The sequence below is a fragment of the Calonectris borealis genome, chromosome Z (genome assembly GCF_964195595.1).
Source record: "Calonectris borealis chromosome Z, bCalBor7.hap1.2, whole genome shotgun sequence".
In the NCBI taxonomy this organism is placed as follows: domain Eukaryota; kingdom Metazoa; phylum Chordata; class Aves; order Procellariiformes; family Procellariidae; genus Calonectris; species Calonectris borealis.
The window spans coordinates 43,418,527-43,442,442 of NC_134352.1; the positions used below are offsets into that span (position 1 = coordinate 43,418,527).

Consider the following 23,916-nt stretch of genomic DNA (forward strand, 5'->3'; position numbering starts at 1 on the left):
AACTTGCAAAACATTATTTTTGTTTGGATTTCTGCCACTGATATGCTGTATTTCCTCATTACTGGCCTGGTTCCTCCACCTTTCTAGACCTGATCTTCCCTTTTCCTTTTTTTTCTGTTTAGTTCTTAAGTTCTTGAATACTTGAATCTATTTGTGTTCTGGCATATAGTCTATGTGGCAATCAGCTTCCATTTTCCTTGTGAATGCTAAATTCTGTTATAGAATTTTCTCTGGTATATTGCCTTATAGTAATCCAGATATTGGAACCTACCTGGCATGTAACGCAAAGGATTACATGGCGTTACCAGTGGTATGACCAGAAATCAGTGCTTTTTATGTAGTAACTTGTGTAATAATGTTTTGGTGCTTTTGCTATTCTTTGTTTTTTGTATTTTGTTAAGATTCTTTGCTTTGACAATTAAAACTGTATACAATCTATGTAAATGAGTCCAGATCAAATGGAAATAGGAATATACTATTCCTGCATTGGGGCAGTTTTTAAGAAGTAGTATAAATTTCAGGAGGGCTTTTAATAACTAAAGGATCTAACTAAAGGAACTTTTTCCTTTCTTCTGTACGAGATATCTCTGTTATCTTTCACATGAGAATCATATACAGAATTAACTTCTTATAACAATGAATTTTTTGGGTTGTAAAGCAGGGCTGGCATTATGAGGAGTGCAGTTGCCTGGACTAGAATAATTTGTCTTAAACCAAAGAGCTGTATTCTCATATCCCCTCCAGCTCTCCCCCTGCCATGCACTGATACAAGAGATGTAAATACTAGAGGTCCAAGAGCTGAGGGAACATCAAACTTTTTTTTCTTGAAGGAGATATGATCACCTCCCTCTCCCCCCTTTAAACATCCATTTTAACTTAGGTGGTTGGCATTCATGCACATTTTCATTTCTCATACAGCCTCCTAAAGTCGTAAACTTCTTCACGGTCTATGATTAACATTAGAGCCACCAACAAACTTGATATACATTATAGGTTACTCCAGTGGCATGCTCTTCGACACACCATGAGTAGAAGTACAAAAAATTTATTTAGGCTAAAAAGCTTTTTCTACAGTGACTATATTAAAGTAGAGAAGCAGGAAGGGTAAACAACATTTAGAAGAATTCAGACATACTATGCTGGATGTTCGAAGTCCGTATCTAACTTGTTAAATTTTAAAAATATGCAAAAAGGGGAATGTCTTCATTTGTAATACATTTTTTCAAACCTGTTCTAGAACATTGTTCCAAATAAGTGCGTTAAAATTATATGTCTCTTTTTCAGACAAGAGCAGGTTAGTGTTCTGTATCAGAACATACATATAGCGGAACCCAGATTAATCCAGCCGTACGAACATGTCATTAAGAACTTCATTCGAGAGATCAAACTTCAAAGCACAGAGATGGAAACTTTGGCCATCGCGGTAAAAAGGTATAGTGAATTGTGTTTCTAGTTCAGTTATACAGTTACTTTTTTCTCTATCACACTTTGTTGGATTAAACTACTGGGAGTTAATGCCAAAATATGTCATGCGGAGTATTTCCATAAACTGAGTTCAAAGGTTAGTTTATATGCACACATATGTGCGTAAACACACACAGCAGCTTGCACATGATTCCCTGTTCATATTTTGGATAAGTCCTGGACCAAATTTTTGCAGGTTTTATTCTTATGTTTAATGTCTTAAAACATTTCCACTCCTCTTCCTTAGCTGTAACTTTGAGGTTTGGCATACACGTCCATTATACTTTCATTTTAGAAACCATATTTTTGCTTCTTCAGCTTCAAGGGGTGTATTTACCCATTGTAACTACTTGGCATCTGCAATCTCACATCATTACTGCCAAAACCAAACAGATTATCTCAGGACAGAGATTTTGTATGTGTGGGTGATACAAGTTGCTGTAGTTATCCTTCTGAAGTTTCTTCATAGGATAACCAGAGGGGCCTTTTATCTCTGTAACTTAATTTTCAAAATGCAGATGTGATGTATTTCATATTAATCATCAGCTGTCAGCTATTATTTAAAATCTAATTTGCCTGTATCTTCAAATTAATTTGTGATTTTGATTCCCAACCATACCGGTTTCAAGGTCTGAGCAATGTTAAACTGTTTCCATGTCTGTCTGTTTAATTTGTTTCAGCTGAGGTAGGCAGATGTGTTTCACACAACATTTCCATCAAGCCAGAGGGCAATTCCTAAGCAAGTATTTACTTTTAAATTTTAGAGCTCAGGATAAAGCGGCAGTTCAGCTCAGTGAGCTGGAGGAAGAGATGGAACAACGGATACAGGCTGCAGAGCATAAAGTTAAAAAGGAAGTGAGTATTTTATATTTACAGAATTTCATAATTACCAAACTCTGAGTAGTCTTAAGCAGGACTGATGGCCAGGTATGTTTTTGATCCTGATAGGCTGACTCAAAGCTGCCAAAGGCAGGGCCTGGTTGAAAAGAAGCTATCCATGAGATAGAAAAAGTATTCTCTTAATGCTTTCCCAAAGAGTAATGGCTGCTCAGATGTAATAAACCAAGAAAAAAAAGTTTTCCTCATTTGTTAGAATGTGCTGGCCTAGAGGAATTTATTTCTGAGACCAGTATTGGAAACAGATTGGAGAAAATGACTTTTCACCATAACAGAATGGAATCTAGTTCTCCTAGTACATGAATTTATGTAGAAATTAATGCTTAGATCATTTGTTCCTAATTTGTATGTCTGCCTGGAGCGGTGATCTTTCTTTCCCCCATTCTTAGCCTGCAACTATATTTTAGAGAGTTCTAGACATAAGAGAGGGTAATTGTGATGACAGTGTGTGAGGGCCTGGACCTCCCAAAGCTGATGGGAAATTCTGTTTCAATGTGCTCAAGTTTTAGCCGTTGTTTCAACTGGTCTTGATGGAAAAGTATAAGAATGCTCTTTCCCTTACCCACTGAAAGATATTAGAGCCACATGTGGCTATGTAATTCAAAGCAGAAAGCAGTACAGCAAAACTACCCTACCTGTGTTGTCTGCTTTATATTGAACTGGTACTAAATTCACATAAGATAAACCTAACTTTATAATGTGCATAAGAATAACAGTTTGTGAAAGTGTTCTAACGTGTACATAAGAAATGCATTAATTAAAACATATACTATGGTCATAATTATTGCTTTGTAGGACACACAATATACTGAATGTCTATATATTTGGTATGGGTTCTTTCACCAATGCATTTGCAGAATCAGAAGCAACAAAGTGCCGTCTGTCAACTTGCTGATTTTAAATAGTTCATGGTAATTGATCTGTGAAGGAAATTAGTATTCTGATAGATTTACTTCAAGCAGCATCTTTTTCTGTATAAGAGGAAACACTCCTACCAAACCATAAGAGTCAGTTGTTTTTCTAGAACCAAAGTATAACGACATAAAAATGTTAAAGATATCCCAGAAAAAAAGTGTATCATAATATGTTTAACTAATGATAATGGAACTCTCAGTAGAGGTAAACTTTCCATTTCCAGAGAGACTAAGCATTTATGTTTAGAAAACAAATACATTTGCTCCGGAAAATTTCTGTTCTGTAAAAAGTGGTAAATCACTGAAAAAAGCCCTCTTTTTCACTACTGTAAAAAGATGACTGGGACGTATGTATTCGCTTACTCTGAGAACATCCACAGTTGTGTACTAGCATTAGGGGAAAACACATCTGCTATATATTATCCATATGTAGTCTGTGTTTCTCTTTCTAAAAAGTCCTCAAATTGTCACCGAGTTGCATGGATTGCGATTTCACTGTTCACACGTAGCTATAGATACTAAAGATGGGCTGTAACTTGTTTCTCACAGCACTCTCTTCATTTTCACTCCTAAATGTTCCTTGCAGCTCGTAGCTCCACATATTCCACCTGCTAAAACGCCCTGAGAGTAAATGCATGGTATTTACTTTGTGGGATTGTACTATGCCATTAATCTTAATGCCTGTACTCAAGGCTATTGTTTGTCAGAGTGATCTCACTCATGCCACCGTGACACCTGCCTCTGCATGATAGTATCTGCAGGTTAAGCCTATCCTGCATTTTTTTTTCTTCAAGGGAAGCAAATAGTTACCAAACAATACTTTGGAGTCCTATATAGGTGCCAACAGTGAGAGAATCCAGCTTAAGCTGATTAGTTTGATTATCGTTTTAACACACCGATTATCATTTAACACACGGATGTCAGCATCACCTACAGGAAAGCACTGAATTCTGAGCAAAGTCCATGTCTGTCTTTTCTGTGTGAAAACTCAACCTGTCTCATTGGCACCATGTATTACTGCTGCATTCCGGTTTCTTGTGTTGTGAAACTGTGCACTGAAGTCCCTGGGGAGTGAGTGACTGGAACATACTCATCTATAGCACGCGGAACATACCATTCTTCTCATGGGCTTGATGTAACTTTCCTTTCCAAATCTCTCTGTTTTGATTAAAATAAAACCCAGAATAGTGTACTTGGCTTGATATTCAGACCAAGTACCATATGAAACTAAAGATGCTGTCAGCAGCATACCTTTTACTGAACATGGGCCTGTAACATTCCAACACTTGCAAGCGAAAGAACAGAAATAAATAAGTAACTGATGGTGGCACGTTAATGCCATTACTAGCACATTGTACGCCGAGCCATAGAAGGCTGGTTTGAAAAAAAGGATGTAATGCCCTGATTTGCGTGTGGGTGTGTATACATCTATATATGCAATACACACCTAAATCTATGTACAAATAAAATTTGAACACATCTCTTTCAGTTTTTTTTTTAAGACATTGAGAATGTTAAGCACAGGAGACTATGACAGGAATAACAAACACTGAATTGACCCATCTCTTTATTTCTATGAATATTTTGTGAGTGGACTGCAATTATAGAATCAGAATCTATGGATCTTAAGGAAGGGGCAGGTTGACGTAATGGAAAGACAAAGTTACACATATTAGTCTAAGGGGAAAGTGTGTGGTTTCCAAACTGGTGAGTGCATTTTTTAATAAACATTTGAAACCTGTCTCAACTTTTAATAAGATTAAAAATATTGCAGGAGAAGCGAAAAGCTGAAGAAGCACTAAATGAGCTGAAGCGCCAGTATGATACTGAAGTTGGGGATCTTCAGGTGACAATAAAAAAACTTAAAAAGGTAAGTGAGTTGAAGTCATGGTGAGAGCTTTTAAAGTGTTTTAAGACATGCTGACCTCATGAAGTGCCTTCCCCAAGATGGATAATCATAATTGTAGCTTTTTAATCTAATGTGTATTAGTAATTATTAGTGATTTTTTGAGCAATGCTGCCTACTCTGCCTACAGAGTTGGGCTAACTCTGAGTTTTAAAAACTTTAATAGCTGTAAAATGTTTTAGGGGTTATTTAATATGATTTCCATTACTTTTTATGTACTTTGAATCAGAACAAGCAATAACATACATTAATTGTGCATTTTTCTATCCTTCTAGTTGGAGGAGCAATCCAAAAACGTAAATCACAGAGAAGATGTGGTTGAATTGAAAAAAAGAATACATGATATGTTGCTGGTAAGAGATGATTATCATTAACATAATAATTTAGCTTCAGTTTTAGCCTCTGCAATACAGATTTTTTTTTTTTTTTTTTTTTTATATTTAGTATTGGGATGCCACAAAATAAACTTTTAAAGTTGTTAAGTGTATGAGGACCTTTACCCCGGAAGAAAACTGTTCTGTATAAATGCATACACATTCTAGGTATAACATTTAGAAATGGCTTGAGATGGTATAGTCCCCTTTTTGTGTAACTGAAATGGAAAAATAAAAATTCAGTGGTTCTTGCATGCTAATTTACTGACTTCTCTGTTGATTTAGAATTCTTTCATTTTCTTTCCCCCTCTATGCTCAGATTTTCTAGTGTTTCATTTTTATTTAATTTTGATGGTTTTTCATTTACCATTATAATATGTCAACATTTTCTGCAGGTGATTGTGACAACTAACGTCTAATATCTTCCTTTTTTTAAGGAAAATCAGAAACTTAAGAAAGATCTTCTAGAAGCACAGACAAATATAGCTTTTCTACAAAGTGAGTTAGATAGCTTGAAAAGCGAGTATGCAGATCAGACTTTGAACACTGAGAGGTAAGGTACTTCTACATGATAATATTTTCACCAGGGGAAAAAATCTGTTGTCTGATGTAGTTATTATGTATGCAGCTGGTAACTGTTATTTTCTAAATTTGCCATAAATGACAGGTACACATTTGACACCATGGAAAGTATGCCATGGTTACTGTTCGCTTCTCTTGTCAGGTTTCTGAAAGAGCAAGTTCTGGATGTGATGCGAACTCATAATCTTGCAAGGAAGCCCATTGACTTTACTGGGACTTTAATTAGGAGTGAAAGTTATAGTATCAGGCAATTTTTTCCTCCATGACTTGCACTCAGATGAATATGTGTATGAATATTAGGGAGAATAGTTTTGGAAGCCTCCCACATCAGTCTCAACCAGTTTTTTCTAAAGTGAATGAAAGCTACTTCTAGACATTTATTTAAAGGAGCGTAAATGATAGTTTCATTATGTGGTTATCTTCAGATAACACAAATGATGTTTCAAGGGAAAAGGAGGCAGTCCATATGGGTTTTTTTGTAGAATTTTTATTTTTCATTTACAGTCTTTGTTGAGGTGTAATGGCAGAGATCAATGAAGTTGCCAAGTGATTTTACTTTGCATAAAAGTGCTTTTAACATATTTCAGCAGAAATGTAAACAGAAAAACTGTACTCAGAAATATTTTGAAATATATATATATTTCACTATATATATATATTCCCCACTATATATTTATCACCTCTTATAAATGTTGACTGTTGAGTTTTGCTCTCTGCCGAAAGTAATATTATAAAAATAAAAAAGGATATTCTGTATAGTATAACTTCTTGGGTTTTTTTTTGCAGAGACCTAGAAATGATCCGAGAGTATACTGAAGACAGAGATAATCTGGAAAGACAAATTGAAATACTTCAGTAAGTTCTTAGTAATTCAAGTTTTTATTAACAAACTTTGTCCAAACATACTTGGGGGTAAGTGTTTTTGTATGCAAAAGGTGGGGATTTGCTTTGCTTGGGGAATAAATATGAACTAAAAATACCGAAATGGCCTCAATTCTCATAGAAGGTACTGTGCTCAACTCTCATAGAAGGTACCGTGCTACTAACTCTACTGTGTTACTGAGCCACTAACTCTTCATTGTTTTTTTTTTTTCTTAGCCTCACTGACTTTCATTTCTTTATGATAAGCTGAACGAGATTTGGGTCTATCATGCTATTATAAAAATTATTACTTGGCTCCTTTTTTATTGACTTCACTTCTCCAGTAACTCCCTTATAACCGTTTTATCATTATGTGGAAAGTACTAAGTGTGTGCAGTATCATACAAGGGGCACAGAGATTTTTTGCTTTCAAGGAGGGTCACAAAGAATAGTTTTTTTATATCTTTAGTTAATTTCTTTATCCTAAACTTATTTTTCTTTCAAGCAGCTGAATCACATCTGTCGTTAGAGTCAGCAATACTTAAAGGGCAGTCACTTGGTATTTCAGAAATGGCTGTACCAGTTTACTACCCTGTAGCTGTTTTTTTGTGGCCATTCCTACAGTGTTTTTTTCCCCTCAGCTGACCACAGACTGTGCTACAGAAGTGAAACAGGGTTTCCTAGGCTACTACTGGAGGTTAAACTTGACAGTGCTTTTTTCATGTACAATCGTTTAAGTATATGACCACAAATTTCTAGTTCCACATTACTCTTTAGTGTTTATCTAAAGAAAAACAAAAGGTTTTTTTGATATGTATTTTTTTCAATTTTTCTTTATGATAAGTTACATAATTTTTAATGTTTTCTTTAGTCCTGCAAGTTAAACTATGTTTCCTTGTTAGATCAGCTAATAGAAAGCTACATGACAGCAATGATGGTTTAAGAAGTGCACTTGAAAACAGTTTCAGCAAGTACAACAGATCATTGGTATGTATTTATAATTTTTTTATGTTGTACTAGAAGGTTTAAGAATTAACACACCAAATGCAAATTTGTTTGTACTTCAGTGGGTAGTCAGAAAATTGAGTTTTATTCAGTGGGCTCACTCTGGGAATACACTTGTGTAGTTGAATTTTGTTAGATTTTACTTATGTTTATGAAATAATAGAGTTTTGTTAGAGTACAACTACTTTCTGAGGTGCCTTGGAAAGTAGTGAGTTTTTTAATATGCTGTGGCCAAATGTATCTGAAGAAGTGAATAAATTAGTAGTTTCTCTTGCACTAAAGAGAATATGTTGGTATTGTGTACATGGGAGTAGTGTACCACTGAAAACACTCATTTTCAGAAAACTGCTTTTTTTTAGTAGCAAGGTCTTAACCTAATTTGAACTTTTGTCCAGGTAAGTCACTGGGAAAATGAATAGCAGGGACTGCTGATAATAGGGACCTCAGTCAGACCTTTTCGGCTATCACAACTGCACAGGTATCTGTTGTAACAGATGTAACCTGGCATCCTCCAAACCAGAGAAAGGAAGGCTTAAAGTTACAAAAAATCTACTCTACACTGCCATTTTGCAATATTGGGAAACCTGTTAAACTCCAAAACTAATGATCAAGCAAGCCCTTACATCATCAGGAAAGCAACTGTTTTAGAAGGACGGGGCACATTTAGAGTAAGGGGCCCACAGTGACAATACTGGCCAGGAAGGAGGAAAATACGGGTCATTGCCCGTTTCCAGCATACCATACCAACGAATGCAAGCGCCTTTTGCTGATGCAGGCTACCAGAGATTCACTGCAGATGCCATAAGAGATACCATTTCCTTCTGCCATGCCCTGAAACATAAGGGAGCAGATTACAGAGAAGACAGAGGAAGCTGTTACCAGTGAATAAACCTGTAGAAGGACAGCAGAACGTGCGAAATGCTTTGTCGTGTACTATCGGTTGAGATCCTTCCTTCTCTCCACTATCTCTTTCAAGAACCAGGAGGTATCTCTGCTGAAACTAACTCAGCCAGTGGCATTTCCCTTTTCACTTTAGTAGTCAACATGCCATTTTTCTAAATATTACTTTTCAAAGTTTAGCATTTCAAAGCCTTCAGGTGTAGTCAATGAAATCATCCTTTTGGAATTTCTGTTGTCTTTTTGTGGTTGAGTGTGGCTAGCAGGTTCAGTATTAAGGCAGTAGTGGAGCCTAAATGCTATATGTAATGGGCCTTTCAACATCCAGTCCTGTATAAAGCATGAGGCTTAATTAAAAATAAGTAGTTGAATATATATGAAAATACACAGTAGTAATTCTGATGATGCACACTTTTTTCATGACAAATCTAGGTGCTTACACTGTGTTCATCAAACTTACTATGCATTTGTTATGTATCTGTCACAGCGGTTAGCAAACACCTCACCAGGAAGTACCATTTCCCGAAGCAGTCCTAAATTTAATGGTGGACAGTCTCCTCTAAACCCACGGTATGACAGGTAAGCCAGATTTGCTTCTATTAAGTTTAAAAAGACTAAGGCATCACACTTGTCTTAGAAGAGCAAATATTGTCAAATAACAGAGGCAACAGTTCTGTCTGATTCAGAAGGAATGTGTCTCGATAGCATACGATCCAAAGTACACTGAAGTCAGTGAGAATCTTTTCAATGACTTCAGAAAGCTCAGGAAAACTCTTTTCAGTGCAAATCATGAACTTATGAAGAGTTCAGCCAGCCTCTTGTTTGGTTTTGGACTGTTTTGATTCTAGTTTGATTCTGAATCTCCCCTCCTTGTCTCCAAGAAACTATAAAAATCTACTGAGGACCTCTGTTAGCTTACTCCGTACTTATGATCAAAAATGTTTTATTTCCTATCTTCAGTGTGCATGTCTGATTTTCCCATGTAATAATTATTACAAAGGTATGTGGGCCTAATTCTTCAAAAGAATAAACATCCTCACACTGACATGCAAGAGCAGTGAATGCATTTGGATATTAATGGGGTAGAAGCCACAGAGAACAGTAAGTTATCTAAATGCAAATATCAAATGGTCAGAGCTACTTTCGTTTTGTACTTACTGGATGCAGGTCATTGATCAGAGCTTCCTCAGATCATTACAGAGACTCACTGAAGTCACCAGGCATTGAATCCAACCTCCAGTGCTGTAGATCATGCGCTGTAGATCATGCTATTTTGTCACACTTTTTTCTTTTAAAACAGCTGGAACTGCTGGCAAAAATGTGTGTCCTTACTCAATTGATAGATTGTTTTGTCTTACTTTTCTTTCAGTGGTAGTTCAAACGCTAGAGAGATCCCTGTTAAAGTTCTTAGTAGTCGGTGTTTTATGTTTTGCCAGAGATATGAATATCTTTGGTAGGGATTAAGTTAGCTTCTGCTTCACACTAGTGATATCCCCATTCATTCAATAGTGTTACTCTTATTCTGCTGTCTCCATGTGAGATGTGTTTGCTGGCTGTAAAGTTTTGCTTGTCACAAATTGATTCATTCTGCTGAACGCAGATAAAACCAATTCCCCTCTGTTGGACCCTCTGCAAATTTCGAGAGGCATCCACTACTAAGTTGCATATTACATTGAGTAGTTTTCTGAAGGGATAACTAGACCTCTCTGGAGGCTTAGTGATGTCCTTCTCTGTGAATATTTATTAGTACCTGCCACATGGTACAATCCTTACATTCCCACAAAAGTGAGAAATGCAAGCTACTTTAGAAGAAAGTTTATGTGGTAGGAATAAAACTTATGCTTCACAGGTGTGTGACTTAGTAGTATTGAAAGAAGAAAGAGATATGAATGTCCCAAAACCTGTTCATTTCAGTACTTTGTCTCCTGACATCAGATCAACATTAAGAGATGTTGATTTGCACTCTCACGTTTTACACAATTTACGTTAGTAGGTATACTTTTCCTTTTTTTAGCTGTATCATGCATCTTGGTCTAACTTGCTTTAAGCACATATGAAACTCCCAGCATTGAATTCATGCTTCGGTGAGGTTGAAAATTGACTACTAAAGACCTTTATTTCAGAGAATGCCTGAGAAGCTTAACTTTGTTATAGCATGCACCCTACCTCTGTATTTCGGTGATTTGGTATAGGCTAGTAGGTGCATGAATAGAAATAGCATGGATGCTGTGATATTCCACAGCAAACATCACGCTTATTCATGTGATTATTGATTAGTCCAAAAGGATGTAAATTAGATGGTTCTGGATGTTGTTGCATGGGACAATGATGCCTCTGTCCCCCTATTTGGCCACGTGCAGGGAGGACTCTATTCTGACTCAGTAACAGCTTCATAATCTGGTGATTCTCCCCAGTGTACTCTTCTGTGGTGTGCCATTGCACTGGGAGTTCCCAGCCGCTCTGGTAGCAAACTGTCTTTACAAGGGTTGATGCTGGCCTTGCCTGTTCTAGCAGTTTAGTGCTTCACATCCATTTCCAACAGGACAGAGCCAAACTGGTTCTCTCTTCGATGCTGTGACTTGGAGGCCTTTTCTACCTCACTTTAATTTGTGCCTGTCCCTGTCTTGCTGCAGGAGCAGGATAATGATTGTGGCCGTAGTAGACTTTTTTAAAAGATTGATTCTTTTAAGATTCACTCTATTAATCTTTATTTTCTGTAGTTTTATTTACATAAATAAAAACGAAATTGTTTTTTCTGTAAGCCATGCTGTCATTACTGCATCCGTTTAAGTATTTTTATATATTACAGCATCCAGAATAAAAAAAAAAAAAAATTAAAAGGCCTTTGAAGGAAGGGTGAGGGGGAAAGAAAGGACTTCTGTGTAAAACCTTAAGTTTGCGTAGCCTACCAAGCTGTAAGAAAACACGTTTCGGTGACTTCTTCCACCATTACTGATCTCCTGAACGCAGTTACCCCCTATTCTCCATTTATAGCTGTTACTTATTGGCCTGTGTGCCTCTGTGAGCAAATGCATTCATTTAGATACAGTATTTCAGGGTCATTTTATGTGTCTTAGAATAGGCCAAAATTGGTTAAACCGTCAGCTATCATTTTCTGCCTTTGATGTCTTCATAGTACATCATTTTCTGAATCTTTTTTAAACAATTATTTTTTCTGTGTATGAATAAATAGACATACTTACTGAGACTCAGGAAGTCATCATCAATAACATAGATTATATAATTTAATCTGACCATCCTAAGAGGTATGATTGAAAAAGAAATTATTTAGAAAGGCAAAATAGGCATTGACATATGTCTTAAACTCTACAGTTAGCATTTCTAAGTATTGACTATTCCAGAATGGCTTAGATTTTGTTGGGAAAAACAATTGTGGAATAATTTTATTTTTTTTTTTCCCCTCTGATATTTTCTTATTAGATCATCTCATTCTTCTTGTGTGGATGAAGATTATGATTCTTTAGCCCTTTGTGATCCTATGCAAAGGATAAACTGTGAAGTTGACAGCTTGCCCGAGAGCTGTTTTGACAGTGGTTTGTCTACCCTGAGAGATTCAAATGAGTATGATTCAGAAGTGGAATACAGGCATCAAAGGATTTTTCAAAGGTCACAGTGTATGCAAGAAAGCTTTGGTGGTGATGCTTCTGATACAGATGTAAGTGCCAGACTTACTCCTTCTCTGAGAAAGACCTTCGGTTGGAGACAAAATTAGTTTCCTGTTTTTTAAAATGAAATGGATCTTTTCCCATAGGCTAGTTAAGTATTTGGCTTATATGCATTTAAATAAGATTAGTGACAATTTTTTTGAGAATGGATAGTTACTCCCCTTTAAAATAAAATCTTTGTTTTGACATTTTTGATAAATTTTTGAGGTAATAACTTCATTTTTGAAGTACACGTGGTTTTTGAAAGTTGTTAAACAGCATGCAGACAGGAGCCCATTTTCTAATTATTAAAAAGCAGATACTGTAGAAGTTAAATAGGTTTCTGTTCACTTTCTCTTACTGTGCTGTGGCAGTGAATGAAAAAATCACATATATGAGAAAAAGAATGCTGTTAGTGCATACATTGGCTTACACGGTAAGTCTCAGAGAATTTAGAAATGTAGGAAGGTGTTATTGTGTCCATTTTATTGTTAGTAAAATGGAGAGCTTTACTGATGACTACATAGCAAGACTAGTATCAAGCACAGCAGAACACGGGTTTTTTTTTAGAGCAGGTCCTTTACTGTGCATTTGGTAGAGATGTTTAGTCTCTGCAGTTGAAAATGCTATGAATAGTGCTGATTACAGCTATGCTATATTTAATTTCGCTTGAGTAGTAATAGCACAGAGAGCAATGTCTTGTAGGGAAATTCTTAATTTTTGTAAAATAAGCTTTAAAATAAAGTATTTGTTTATCGTAATTATTTTTTTAAGCTGAAGTTTTCCGTATGGAAGTTAATTTGCTTTATGTGGAAACTGTACTGAAAGCATGTATGTCAAACAGCAAACACGTTTAAGGAACAAATGTAGGCTATAGTAAACAGCAAATGTGAATAAGAACAGAATAATCACAGTATTTTGACTAGAATTGCACAGCTCTATTTGGTCGTTTATCTCTGTTTAATCCAAACTGTTAAAACAAGTGTTTTAATCAGTCTTTCCAAAAAAGCATACTTTTCTCACCAGCGCTAATGCACTAGCTTGTACTTTCAGGTTCCAGAGATCAGGGATGAAGAAGCATACAGTCCTGATAACAGCAGTACAGTATTAGACTGGAAGCCCTCACGACCAGTAAGTCGAAGCAGCTCAATTACTTCAACAAGGAAATACATATCTGCTCTCACCCCTCAGGTAACCAGTTCTTTAGGAAAACAAAAGAAGTGTTTGATATAGAGAATATTTTTTATTTGAGTTGAAATAGAGGAGTTCTTTTTATTTTCAGTCAGATGCAACCGAATCTACTCCAAAATACCCCAGTTCAGAGAAGGCTTACAAGATTGTTCTTGCTGGAGATGCAGCAGTGGGAAAATCCAGTTTCCTTACGAGACTTTGCAAGAATGAATTTCGAGGCAATACCAGTGCAACCTTGGGTATGGTTGTTGTTCTTAAAATACAGAAGTGAATTTCACTGCTGTTCTGCAGAAGTGGGTGAAAAGATTACTCTCTGTGATTGCTTGCCAGGGTTTCTTAAATATACACACGCAGTTTCATAGGCTGTGGGACCTAATTGAGTACTAAAGCTTAGAAATGCCTAGCTGCTGTTTGGAGTGGATAATAGGGTACTGCTCTAATTTAGTTTCTCTTTGCAAAGCACAAAGCCTGTTCCTGAACAACACAAAGCACCAGAAAAGGCAGTTTCAGTGTAATGAACTTAGAATATGTGTACGATGCTTTTTGCATTTTTCATTGCTTTTCTGTCTTCTCAGCTCTTTCCTCAGTATTTCATACTATCCTTTGATGTCTTTCATACTATTTTTTGTTTCCATTTCTTCAAAGTGTTATTGAAGCTTTGGTTTAAATGCAGCTGGAGGGATTTCTGACTGACTTGTTGTGTATATTATTATAGCTGTCAGGTAACAAGCTTGTCTTACTGATTCCAAAGACTGAATTTTTGTCTTCCAATCAATTCATAGTTATATGTTTGTTTCATTGCCTCTGAGTCAGGATTTTTGTTCTAATTTCTCTTTTTCCCTCTTCGCATATTTCCTTCACATGAAATAAAGTCTGTTTTCTAAAACATTTTCTCTTCTTCCATAAAACTGTTTAGCAAAATACAGCAGAGAGAGATCTTCTTGTTTGCTGGTCATAATGCCAAATTTATATCAATGCTTCTGGGAAAACCTGTGGGTAAAATATTTCTTTAAATGTTTTTCTAAAGACAAATTAAATACGTTCAGGGGATTATTGCAGTTCAATGCTATGTGAATGACTGAAATCTCATAATCTATTAAAAGAGATGAATTTTGAAATGAGTGTTGTATATGGCACATAACTTTTCGTTTTCTGTGGTTTTTTTAAGGTTATTAATTCTTTTATTAGACTATACACATCATTCTTTTCAGGTGTGGATTTTCAAATGAAAAGATTAATTGTTGATGGAGAACCTACAGTGCTACAACTGTGGGACACAGCTGGGCAGGAGAGGTTAGTGATTCTCTGCACTTATATATTTTCATTTGTTTTGTTTCTAAAAGACGTTTGCATTTTTTCATCTAGGTGAAAAAAATTCCGCTAAATATTATATGGCCCTATAGTAAGTCAATATGGCCATATGTAAATGCCTATAAACAGATGTGATTTTGCTTTGCAGAGAGAAATAGGTTCACCACAACATTAATTAATTAAATCCGTATGTGTCTCTCTTGCAATACAGAAAGATGGAGTAGTACTTCCATTTTTAGTCTTTAGCTTTCTTTGTCCTTACAGACCTGTATTTCTGAGCAGGCTTTATCTTGGAGATTCCCTTCCCTTCACTCTCCTCTCCTCTTATTTCCTTGAAAGTCCTGATCCTGATTTGCCTTGTATTTAGTGTATGAAAATTTCTTCCCAAAGACTTTAAAAAGACTTATGGCAAAATTGTATAGATTTCTGAATGTATATCCAAGGTTCTTCAAATTAGTGTGTAGAGTTTCCTCACAATCCTGTGACATCCTTACTTGAGAGCCATTACTTTTTTACTGACAGCTTTTGGGGCTTATTAAGAGGTTAATCTAACACCTTGGAAGTCAGTTTAATCTGTTTGTTGACCAAGATTTGTATTGGGCTGCATGTGTTTACTTTTGCCTGAATGAGTGATTATGTGAAGTAGGTAGTCAGAAGCCCAATCATTCTCCTCCCACATAATAAACCTGTGAAGAATATTTTAATATTTAGTGTAAATACCTAGTTGCTGTATTTGGTTGTTAAGTAGATTGTGTTGTGTTAATGGCAAAGATGACTGTAACTGATGAATTCATTCCTGGAATAAGTTTATTGGTTTCATATTTTTTCAAATGTGGCAGAGTAACCCACTCAATTTATGAAGTTACATGTAAGTGAAAAAGCCTTGCCACCTAATCAAAAGTCCAGTGCAAAGCAGATTATTTGTAATAGATACACTGTAGATTGTTTTGATACAAAAAATGTTGATTGCTGTTTAGGACAGAATCCAGATCTGTAGCATTTGTAGACCTGCATCAGCAGTTTTCGAGAACTACTTATGAAAGAAGCTATGAGAAAACTCATCTTGTAATGTGTAGAGAATCTTACTGCAATAGTGCAGTAGTGCAATAAAGTAATGCTGGGTTCTTAATGATGTTAAATTGAATTCTTTTTTGATAATGTGGTCTTATGCAAACCTTTTTTTTCTGAAAGATTCCGAAGTATTGCTAAATCGTACTTCAGAAGAGCAGATGGTGTCTTACTGCTATATGACGTAACGTGTGAAAAAAGCTTTCTTAATGTGCGAGAATGGGTGGATATGATCGAGGTAAGACCCTTAGGAATATACAACTTACAACCTATGTTTCACTGCATTGCTAACCTTTTTATTTGTAAAATTTGAATATCTGTATATTAGAATGAGCCAGACTGCAGTCTCTCATAGAAGTAAAGGCTACATGGAATTCCTAAATGTATCCTGATGTATTCAGTTAGTGTTAAAACTGATACATCTTTTTGTATAAAAGGGTATCACGTAATCACACTCTTCCCGCTCTCTTTTGAAATGAACATGAGAGCCCATTTCAGATACCTGCTTGTGGATGGCTTGAGTGTTCCTTGGAGTCTTAGCATTTTAAATCAATACGTTAGATTCTGCAAATTACCTACAGTTCAAGTGAAATTTTCAGTATTTCTTTCTACTATTACTTCTTGTTTTTTATTTGAATACGAATTTGCATTTAATGAAAAGGGATTTTCTTTCATACTAGAGATGTTTAATAAGAGGGAAAGTAAAAAGCAAAATCTTTAATTCATCTTCTGAAAGCAATTTCTTTTAATCATGGTATAGGAGTAGTCGCTTTTCCCATAGTAATTTTGTCACATAGCATTTGGATACAGTTTCCATTAGATTAACTTAACACATGAAATTCCTTGTTGGGAAACAGGGCTTATAGGAATGGAAGCACATCTTTGCAGGCTGATGTTTAAGCTGCCTGCTTAAATATCAACTAGTTCATGAAAAGTTCTCAGCATGGCTTTCATAATCTGTCATTTTTTTGATAGTGCGCAAGACACTTTTTTGTGGGAAGGAAATCAGTATGACATGATCATGCTAGTTACTTTTTTCTATTCTGAGTGTTCTAGCAATAAGGAAATAAAATCCTCTTTACAGGATGCAACTCATGAGAATATTCCCATTATGATGGTGGGAAACAAAGCAGATCTCCGTCAAGCTGTTACAGAACAAGGGCAAAAATGTGTGCCTATAAACTACGGAGAAAAGCTGGCTATGGTAAGGTCCAAGTCTACCTCTTTAGTATAAAACGGTCTTAAGAACTTTAATCTGAAAACCATGTGGGAACTAGTAAAGAAAAGTAATTTTCTGGTCATTTGTTCAAATCTAGTAATTAGGATTCATGGATACTTTTCATGAAACTATCCTATTTTGATGGTGTTTGCTGGGCTAAATCGCATCCCAGTGTCCATTGAGCTGAACTTCATTATTGGCTGGGATGGTCTTCTCAGTCTTTATGGTGAAAATGTGGATGGACTAGGAGACAGAGTTTTTCTGTTGCCAAAGAGAAATTGCCCGTGTAAATATGAAGCACACTAGTGAGCGTTATGAGGCTTTTCGCATGGCTTCTGTCTGTTCAGCTTTGGAATATTTTCATCTTCAAGAGACTATGTTGTATTCCTGCCACGTCTGCAGAAAGAAAAAAGGAACCCTCTGCTACTATAAATAGAAGTGTGGACAAGTTTTTTTGCATGTATTTATATGGGGGATAAAGGATGCACATATCCCATATTTTACAGAAAAAAATGTAGAATCTTTAGAGTCTTAAGTTGTTGAGTGCTTGCCCAATTGATTGATTATACGAGGGCAGAGATCATGTCTGTTATTTATGGAATGATATTTCTGATTCATCTAGAATACCAGATGCGAGCTAACAAGCTGGATGCAGTAACCTGTCCTAGCAACTCTCTTCCTATTTTGCAGTCTTGTGGACAAGAAGATTGAGTTTGGACATTAAGTCTACAATGTGTTTTTTATTCAGTTTGTTAATTCAGAATATACTGAATATAAAAACGATACAATTAAAAAGCAATTACTGTTTTTTTCTTAGTACTAAAGTGAATATATTGGAGAATGAAGAGTACCAGAAGAAATCCTGTTCATTTAAACGCATGTCATCTTTCTTTGTGTTATTGAGGAAACCATTTGTAATTGAATATACATATTCACATGGGAACCATTTCAGATTAGTTGGCTTAACATTTTATTTTTACTCACAGACTTACAATGCGCTATTCTGTGAAACAAGCGCTAAAGACGGATCTAATATTGTAGAAGCAGTTCTTCATCTTGCTCGGTAAGTAGCAATGTTTCTATTTTTGAATAAACACATCTGAGTATATTTTATATAAAGGACATTATATGTGAATATACATACAAAGACACACATGTACATTTAGAATTGTACCAACATCAAATTCAACAAACAAAATTTAAAAAAGAATACCATGTTAAACCTTCATAGATAAATGCAAGACAAGATTTATTCTCAGTTTAATTGAGTAACATTTTTGCTTGCAAACGTTACAAAGCTGTCTCAATAATTAATATTTAAATTAGACCTCAGTTATGGAGCTCACAATTTAAAAGCCTGTTTGGTGAATAAATTACTTTTTTTTTAATGGTACATGGATTTACTTTCTTAATTCTTTCTTAAATTAATTTCAAATGCATATAATTCTATGTATAATTAATTCTTAATTCTTTCACATATATTAATATATATTCAGTTTTATTACTGACCGATCTAATCCCACATATTTTCTTTGATGCCTCTTCTCTAAATTATTTAAAAGATAGAAATTCAGATTATATCTATTTAGCAACCTGCTATTTCTGTGATAATGTGTGAGGCAAACATTACACTTCTATTACCTTTCCAGACCATTCTTGGTTACAATATAATTTTGAAGGACTGGTGGTATGTAATGAATCCTCAGCCTCTGATTTTTCAGTTTAATACATGGAGCTCAAGGCCAGAATTACAAACCATACTCGTGTGATTTTTGCAGCAGACTAATGCAATAATCACACTTTTTGACATTTGGTCAGTATTTGGTTATTCATTGTTAAAATACTACTAATTAACATGGCTTGAATACAAAAAACTGGTTTTCTAAAGAGGGTCTTGCTTTTTCATATGGGACTTTCAAAAGCACCCCTGTTTCCAGGAAAATGCATCAGAGATGCAGCAAGAACGTAGGCTTTTATTTGTTTGTCAGTGTCAATGTAAAGTTAATTGCTGATTTGTTAAATGACTCATTTCCAAGAAGTTGGACATGAATGCAGCAGTGGATTATGAAATTAGAGAACACATATAGCAGAGTTATATAAGATTAATCACAGATGGAAAATTATCTCTAATGTTTAAACATGATAACTTTGTTTAACTGTTTCAAGGATAAAAAAAATAATCAAAAGAACAGGAAAGGGAAAACAGAACATTGTGGAGTTATTACATGTCAGAAATTATTATATTTCTATCACTAACTATGATTTGTATAGAAATATTGATATGATTCCAAATTGCAAACTTATGAGACATGTTGATTCTGTGCACTAAAAACCATAGTTTTAACCATGCAGTAGATGATGGTGAGCTCTGTAAGATATACTGGGAGAAACGGAACAGTGAACATGAATAGAAATGCAATAATTGAGTGGACTTGTTTGTTTGTTTGTTTGGTTTTTTTACAGCGAAGTGCGAAAACGAAGTGATAATCAAGATGATACGAGGTCAGTAACCAATCTGGCTGGGACACCTGTCAAAAGATCGGCACTCACGAAAAACTGTTGCAATGTTTAAGTAGCAGATACTTTTCCTGACCTAAATAACTTGTGTATTTAAGAAAAAAAAAATGAAGGATTTAAATAATGTATTCTTTTTATTGGGGATTTATACATTTATGTATTTAGAAATTGCACATCATGTTAAAAATCCAGACTCTACTTTCTACTCATTCATATTTGTGCACTTGCTTTGCCCATTAGGCTCTGGTTTCATTTTTCTTAAGTAATATAAGTCAATGAAGTGAGCTCAAAATCAATGCTACAGGAGTCACTGCATACAATATTGTAATATATTTTATCTTCTTTACCTGCTGGTTTCTTTATGGGTTCAATATTTCTTACATACGGAACATGATAATATCATATATCACTCATAGCAAGCTTCAATTAATTTAATCTCTTTTTGCTCATGTCTGCTTAGTTAGTTTTTTGAAGACCTTAAATTATATGTTGATGAAACATTTCCCAAGAAAACCCCAAACCATTAAAAGGTTGCCTAGATCCAGGTAAACCCTAAGTTCAGGGCATGAAGCAGAATGGTCTCTGTTGGGAGAAGACAGTGGCAGGTGCATGGGGTTCTGGTGCAATTTCGCAAAAGTTGGCGAGTTAGAGTTTATTTAATTTTGGGAGTTGGGGTTTGATTCAGAACTGAGAAGTAGACTTTACATCTGATCCTACACAGCTCAGAAGTGAAAGGAACATTTGCATGGATGATTACCATTCAAAATTCCAGAGAGACAATAATACCTGTGATATGTGATATGTGTATGATTCATCTCATACCTGAGATGAATTAACGATCCAATACTTGCCTGTTTGTTTAGACTAGATCATTATTTGTATTACAGAGAGATATGGGTTGTAATTTTTCCCTTGTTTTTCAAATGTCTTCCATTCAGATGCTAACTGAGGGATTGTAATATACAGATGAGTCTGTTTTAATGGATATTCTTTATGTATCTTTTAAGTTTTAAACCTGCAGATGAAAAAATTGCTGCACATGGACAAGCATCTGTATAAACTGTTCATTAAAAGGAGTCCCTGAAATGAACAACAACCACTTATCTTAATGAGAATTCCTTTGCCTGATTTTAGGAAAATTCTGAGAAACTCACCAGTGGGTGGTAGCTTCAGGTGTCAGCATCTCTAAAACCGGACTTCTTATTGCTTATAATAATTCCCAATGGTCCTATAGTGTAGTAAAAATTGTAGCTATTTATACAGTTAACAATCATGATCCAATTCTACTCAGCTTTCACTAATTTTGATGGGAATGGGATAAGGTGCCTTCAGAGCCATCAAACCATTTCAGTGTTTTCTGTATATTTTAATAAAACACCTCCAGGCTGAAACGTAGCTCAGTAAATCAACCTTAGATAAAGTTTTATGGACTGATTGGAAACCCATATGACTAGCAGCTGTTACTGCATTTTATCAGCACTATGTTTGAACACCGTATAGTCTGTGCTGTGTTACCAGTTTTATAAAATGTGGAGTTCTCAGAAACAGGATGGTTCATCATTTAAAAAAACCCACAGTTTTAAAGTAGGAAGAGCAGTGTTTTTAGGCATCCTTTCAAGCCTCTAGATCAGAGCAGCTAATCCTCAGGTAACTATCTGAAAGCTTGTTCTTAACAAGACAGAGGAATCTAATGCCAGAAGGAATAAGACATTTTATTTCATTGTATTGTATTTCAGCCCTAGAAGAGAAAACATGTTTGGTGTCCTTTTTGAAGTAGTAAGGGAATTTTCACACACTACCTTATTCCATGCAGGAGACTTTAAGGTTGTAGCATCTTCCCACCCAGCAATACAAGAGGCCTCACTGTAGTCCTGAGGCTTACCTGGAGCAGGTGGCAGAGAATGAAAGAGATGCAGGTGTACCAGGAACATGCCTGGTCACATATTTATTGCTTACTATTAACCCTCTATTATTTAAACAAGAAAATCACAGCTGCAGTTGGCTTCTCTGAGGAGAAAACCATGCTTAACTGAGCGCATTGCTGAGGGCCTCTTCTGTGTTCTTTGTGTGTAAAAGCTTCTCTCTCTCCAAAGGAGTGAAATGGAAGTAGAACTGATGTGGGTTGTACTTGCAGACAGTTCTTCCTGCAGCAGCAGGGAGGAGAAAGGGAGATGATCCAGTGCTTGGTTTCTGAAGTGTAAGCTTACAACATGTAGGCGTTTGCATTTTCTCAGGATGAGGTCATGATTATAAGCTGTTGCTTACATTCCAAAATATTGCTCCTTCAGTGTAGCTAACTTCAGTGTAGTTAACTTGTAGGCCTTAGACTGAGGCTCAGTGTTCTATGTGTGTCTCCTGAACCACAGTGTTTGACCAGCTCTGTGGTCTTGGCCTGCAGTAAATGAGGTGAAATATGTTTGCCTAAACCTTATTGACACACCTGCATGAGCAAAACATTTTGGTTGGATACAGAGAATCACATAAAATTGTTTGCAAGAAGGATTTGTCCAAGCACCCAAGCAGAGATGGACTGTTGCCAGCCCTAGATCAGGTTAGCTGTGGGTTTGACTAGCCAAGCTGTGAAAATCCCCAAAGACAGAGATACCACCACCATTCTGGGCAACCTCTTCCTGTGCTTGCACTCCCCTTCTGGATAAAAATTCCTCTCCATGTCCAACCTCAGTTTCCCAAGTGGCTACAAATTTATAGCTGTTTCCCCTCATTATGTCACCTCCTGCTACCAAGAAGAGGTTGGCTGCGATCTTGGTAACTTCCCTTTCAGTATCTGTAGGCTATTAGATCCGCCTTGGCCTTCTCTTCACCAATATAACAAATCATGAGGTACCTCTTGCAAATGTGGGTTCCACATCCCAGAGTTAGCAGTGTGCGTGCATGTGCAGTAATTGCTTTCATATCTAAGATACTTGCCATACAGAGAGTGCCATGTGAATGTCCATGCCTGGAGAGAGCCTGCTTGAAGGATGTGAGTCCAAGGACCTGCCTTCACAACTATTTTTTTCTCTCTGCAGGATTGGGCCATTGATATTTTGGGTACTTTTTTTCATTTTACTTAATGACCAAAAATCTCTCTTGTGTTATTTGGCCAAATTACATAAACTTGAATCCCTTTTTTTAAGCTCTGAAATTTTTATGTGTCATGTAAAGCAACTTTAATTTGAAACAGTGTTGTTTTTTAAATAAGATTCAGGGTTGGAAACTGTTAACAAAGTTTTACCTTGGAGCAGTTTTATGGTCAATGTTTAAGTAACTAAAAAAGCACTACAAAATGGGGATGTAGCTATAGCTCAGCTGGAACTGGTTTTAGAAATCCTATGATGATCAGCTCCATAAAGTCTGTATATTCACATAATACTGTGTATGTTAAAGCAAAAGAACTTGGAAAAAAATTATTTAAATTTAGAAGTTAAAGCATGTATTTATACATGGAAGTAATGAATATATAAAGTTTTCTGTTGTTTTGCTTTGAAAGGTTACCTTGCCTTCTACCTAAAATATAAAATGGCAAACGTCAGCTTTATGCTCTGACATGGTTGCACTATTGTACTTTGAATGTTTTTATGGTTTTGTTGAGTACATAAGAACTATTCATTTAATCGCACAAAGTTATTTTTTTAGTTAGTGGATGTGTTCCCTTAATACATGTATTTATTTGAAAAGGAAAGGCCTTTTGTGTTTTTCCTCATGATCTGTAAATAAAATATTTTTATTCAGTTGACAAAGAAGTATTATTTTATCCTGTATTTTTTTTGACCCTTTTTAATTGCGGCATAGTACACATTTCTGAGGCAATAATTTCTGTGAGATGCTCTGAAAATGTATTGATCACGTAAGTTCTTGTAACCACTTTATGCCTGTTTAGCATACATTAATGGCTTAATAAGACAAACTGCAGCTTCTTTTAATTGTTCTTAGAAGTACAGTTATGGCGTAACGTGGTTTAAATATTTTTCTCTGTACTTATTTTTGTATTGACTACAAAATCCTCTACTATTTTAGGAAAAATAAATTACAGTTTAAAGTCTGT

General features: G+C 35.7%; 1 protein-coding gene across 1 annotated transcript; it reads left to right on the plus strand.

Annotated features, from left to right (window-relative positions):
- The first annotated feature begins 1,317 nt into the window (after positions 1-1,317).
- On the plus strand, positions 1,318-23,606 carry RASEF (RAS and EF-hand domain containing). Its single transcript, XM_075138403.1, has 16 exons — positions 1,318-1,431; positions 2,229-2,319; positions 5,050-5,145; positions 5,457-5,534; positions 5,993-6,108; positions 6,924-6,992; positions 7,901-7,985; positions 9,388-9,479; positions 12,342-12,576; positions 13,619-13,756; positions 13,848-13,995; positions 14,968-15,049; positions 16,259-16,373; positions 17,220-17,339; positions 18,341-18,417; positions 19,818-23,606. The coding sequence occupies exons 1-16, from the start codon at positions 1,403-1,405 to the stop codon at positions 19,924-19,926; spliced, it is 1,680 nt and encodes a 559-aa protein (XP_074994504.1). The 5' UTR covers positions 1,318-1,402; the 3' UTR covers positions 19,927-23,606.
- Positions 23,607-23,916: the final 310 nt, after the last annotated feature.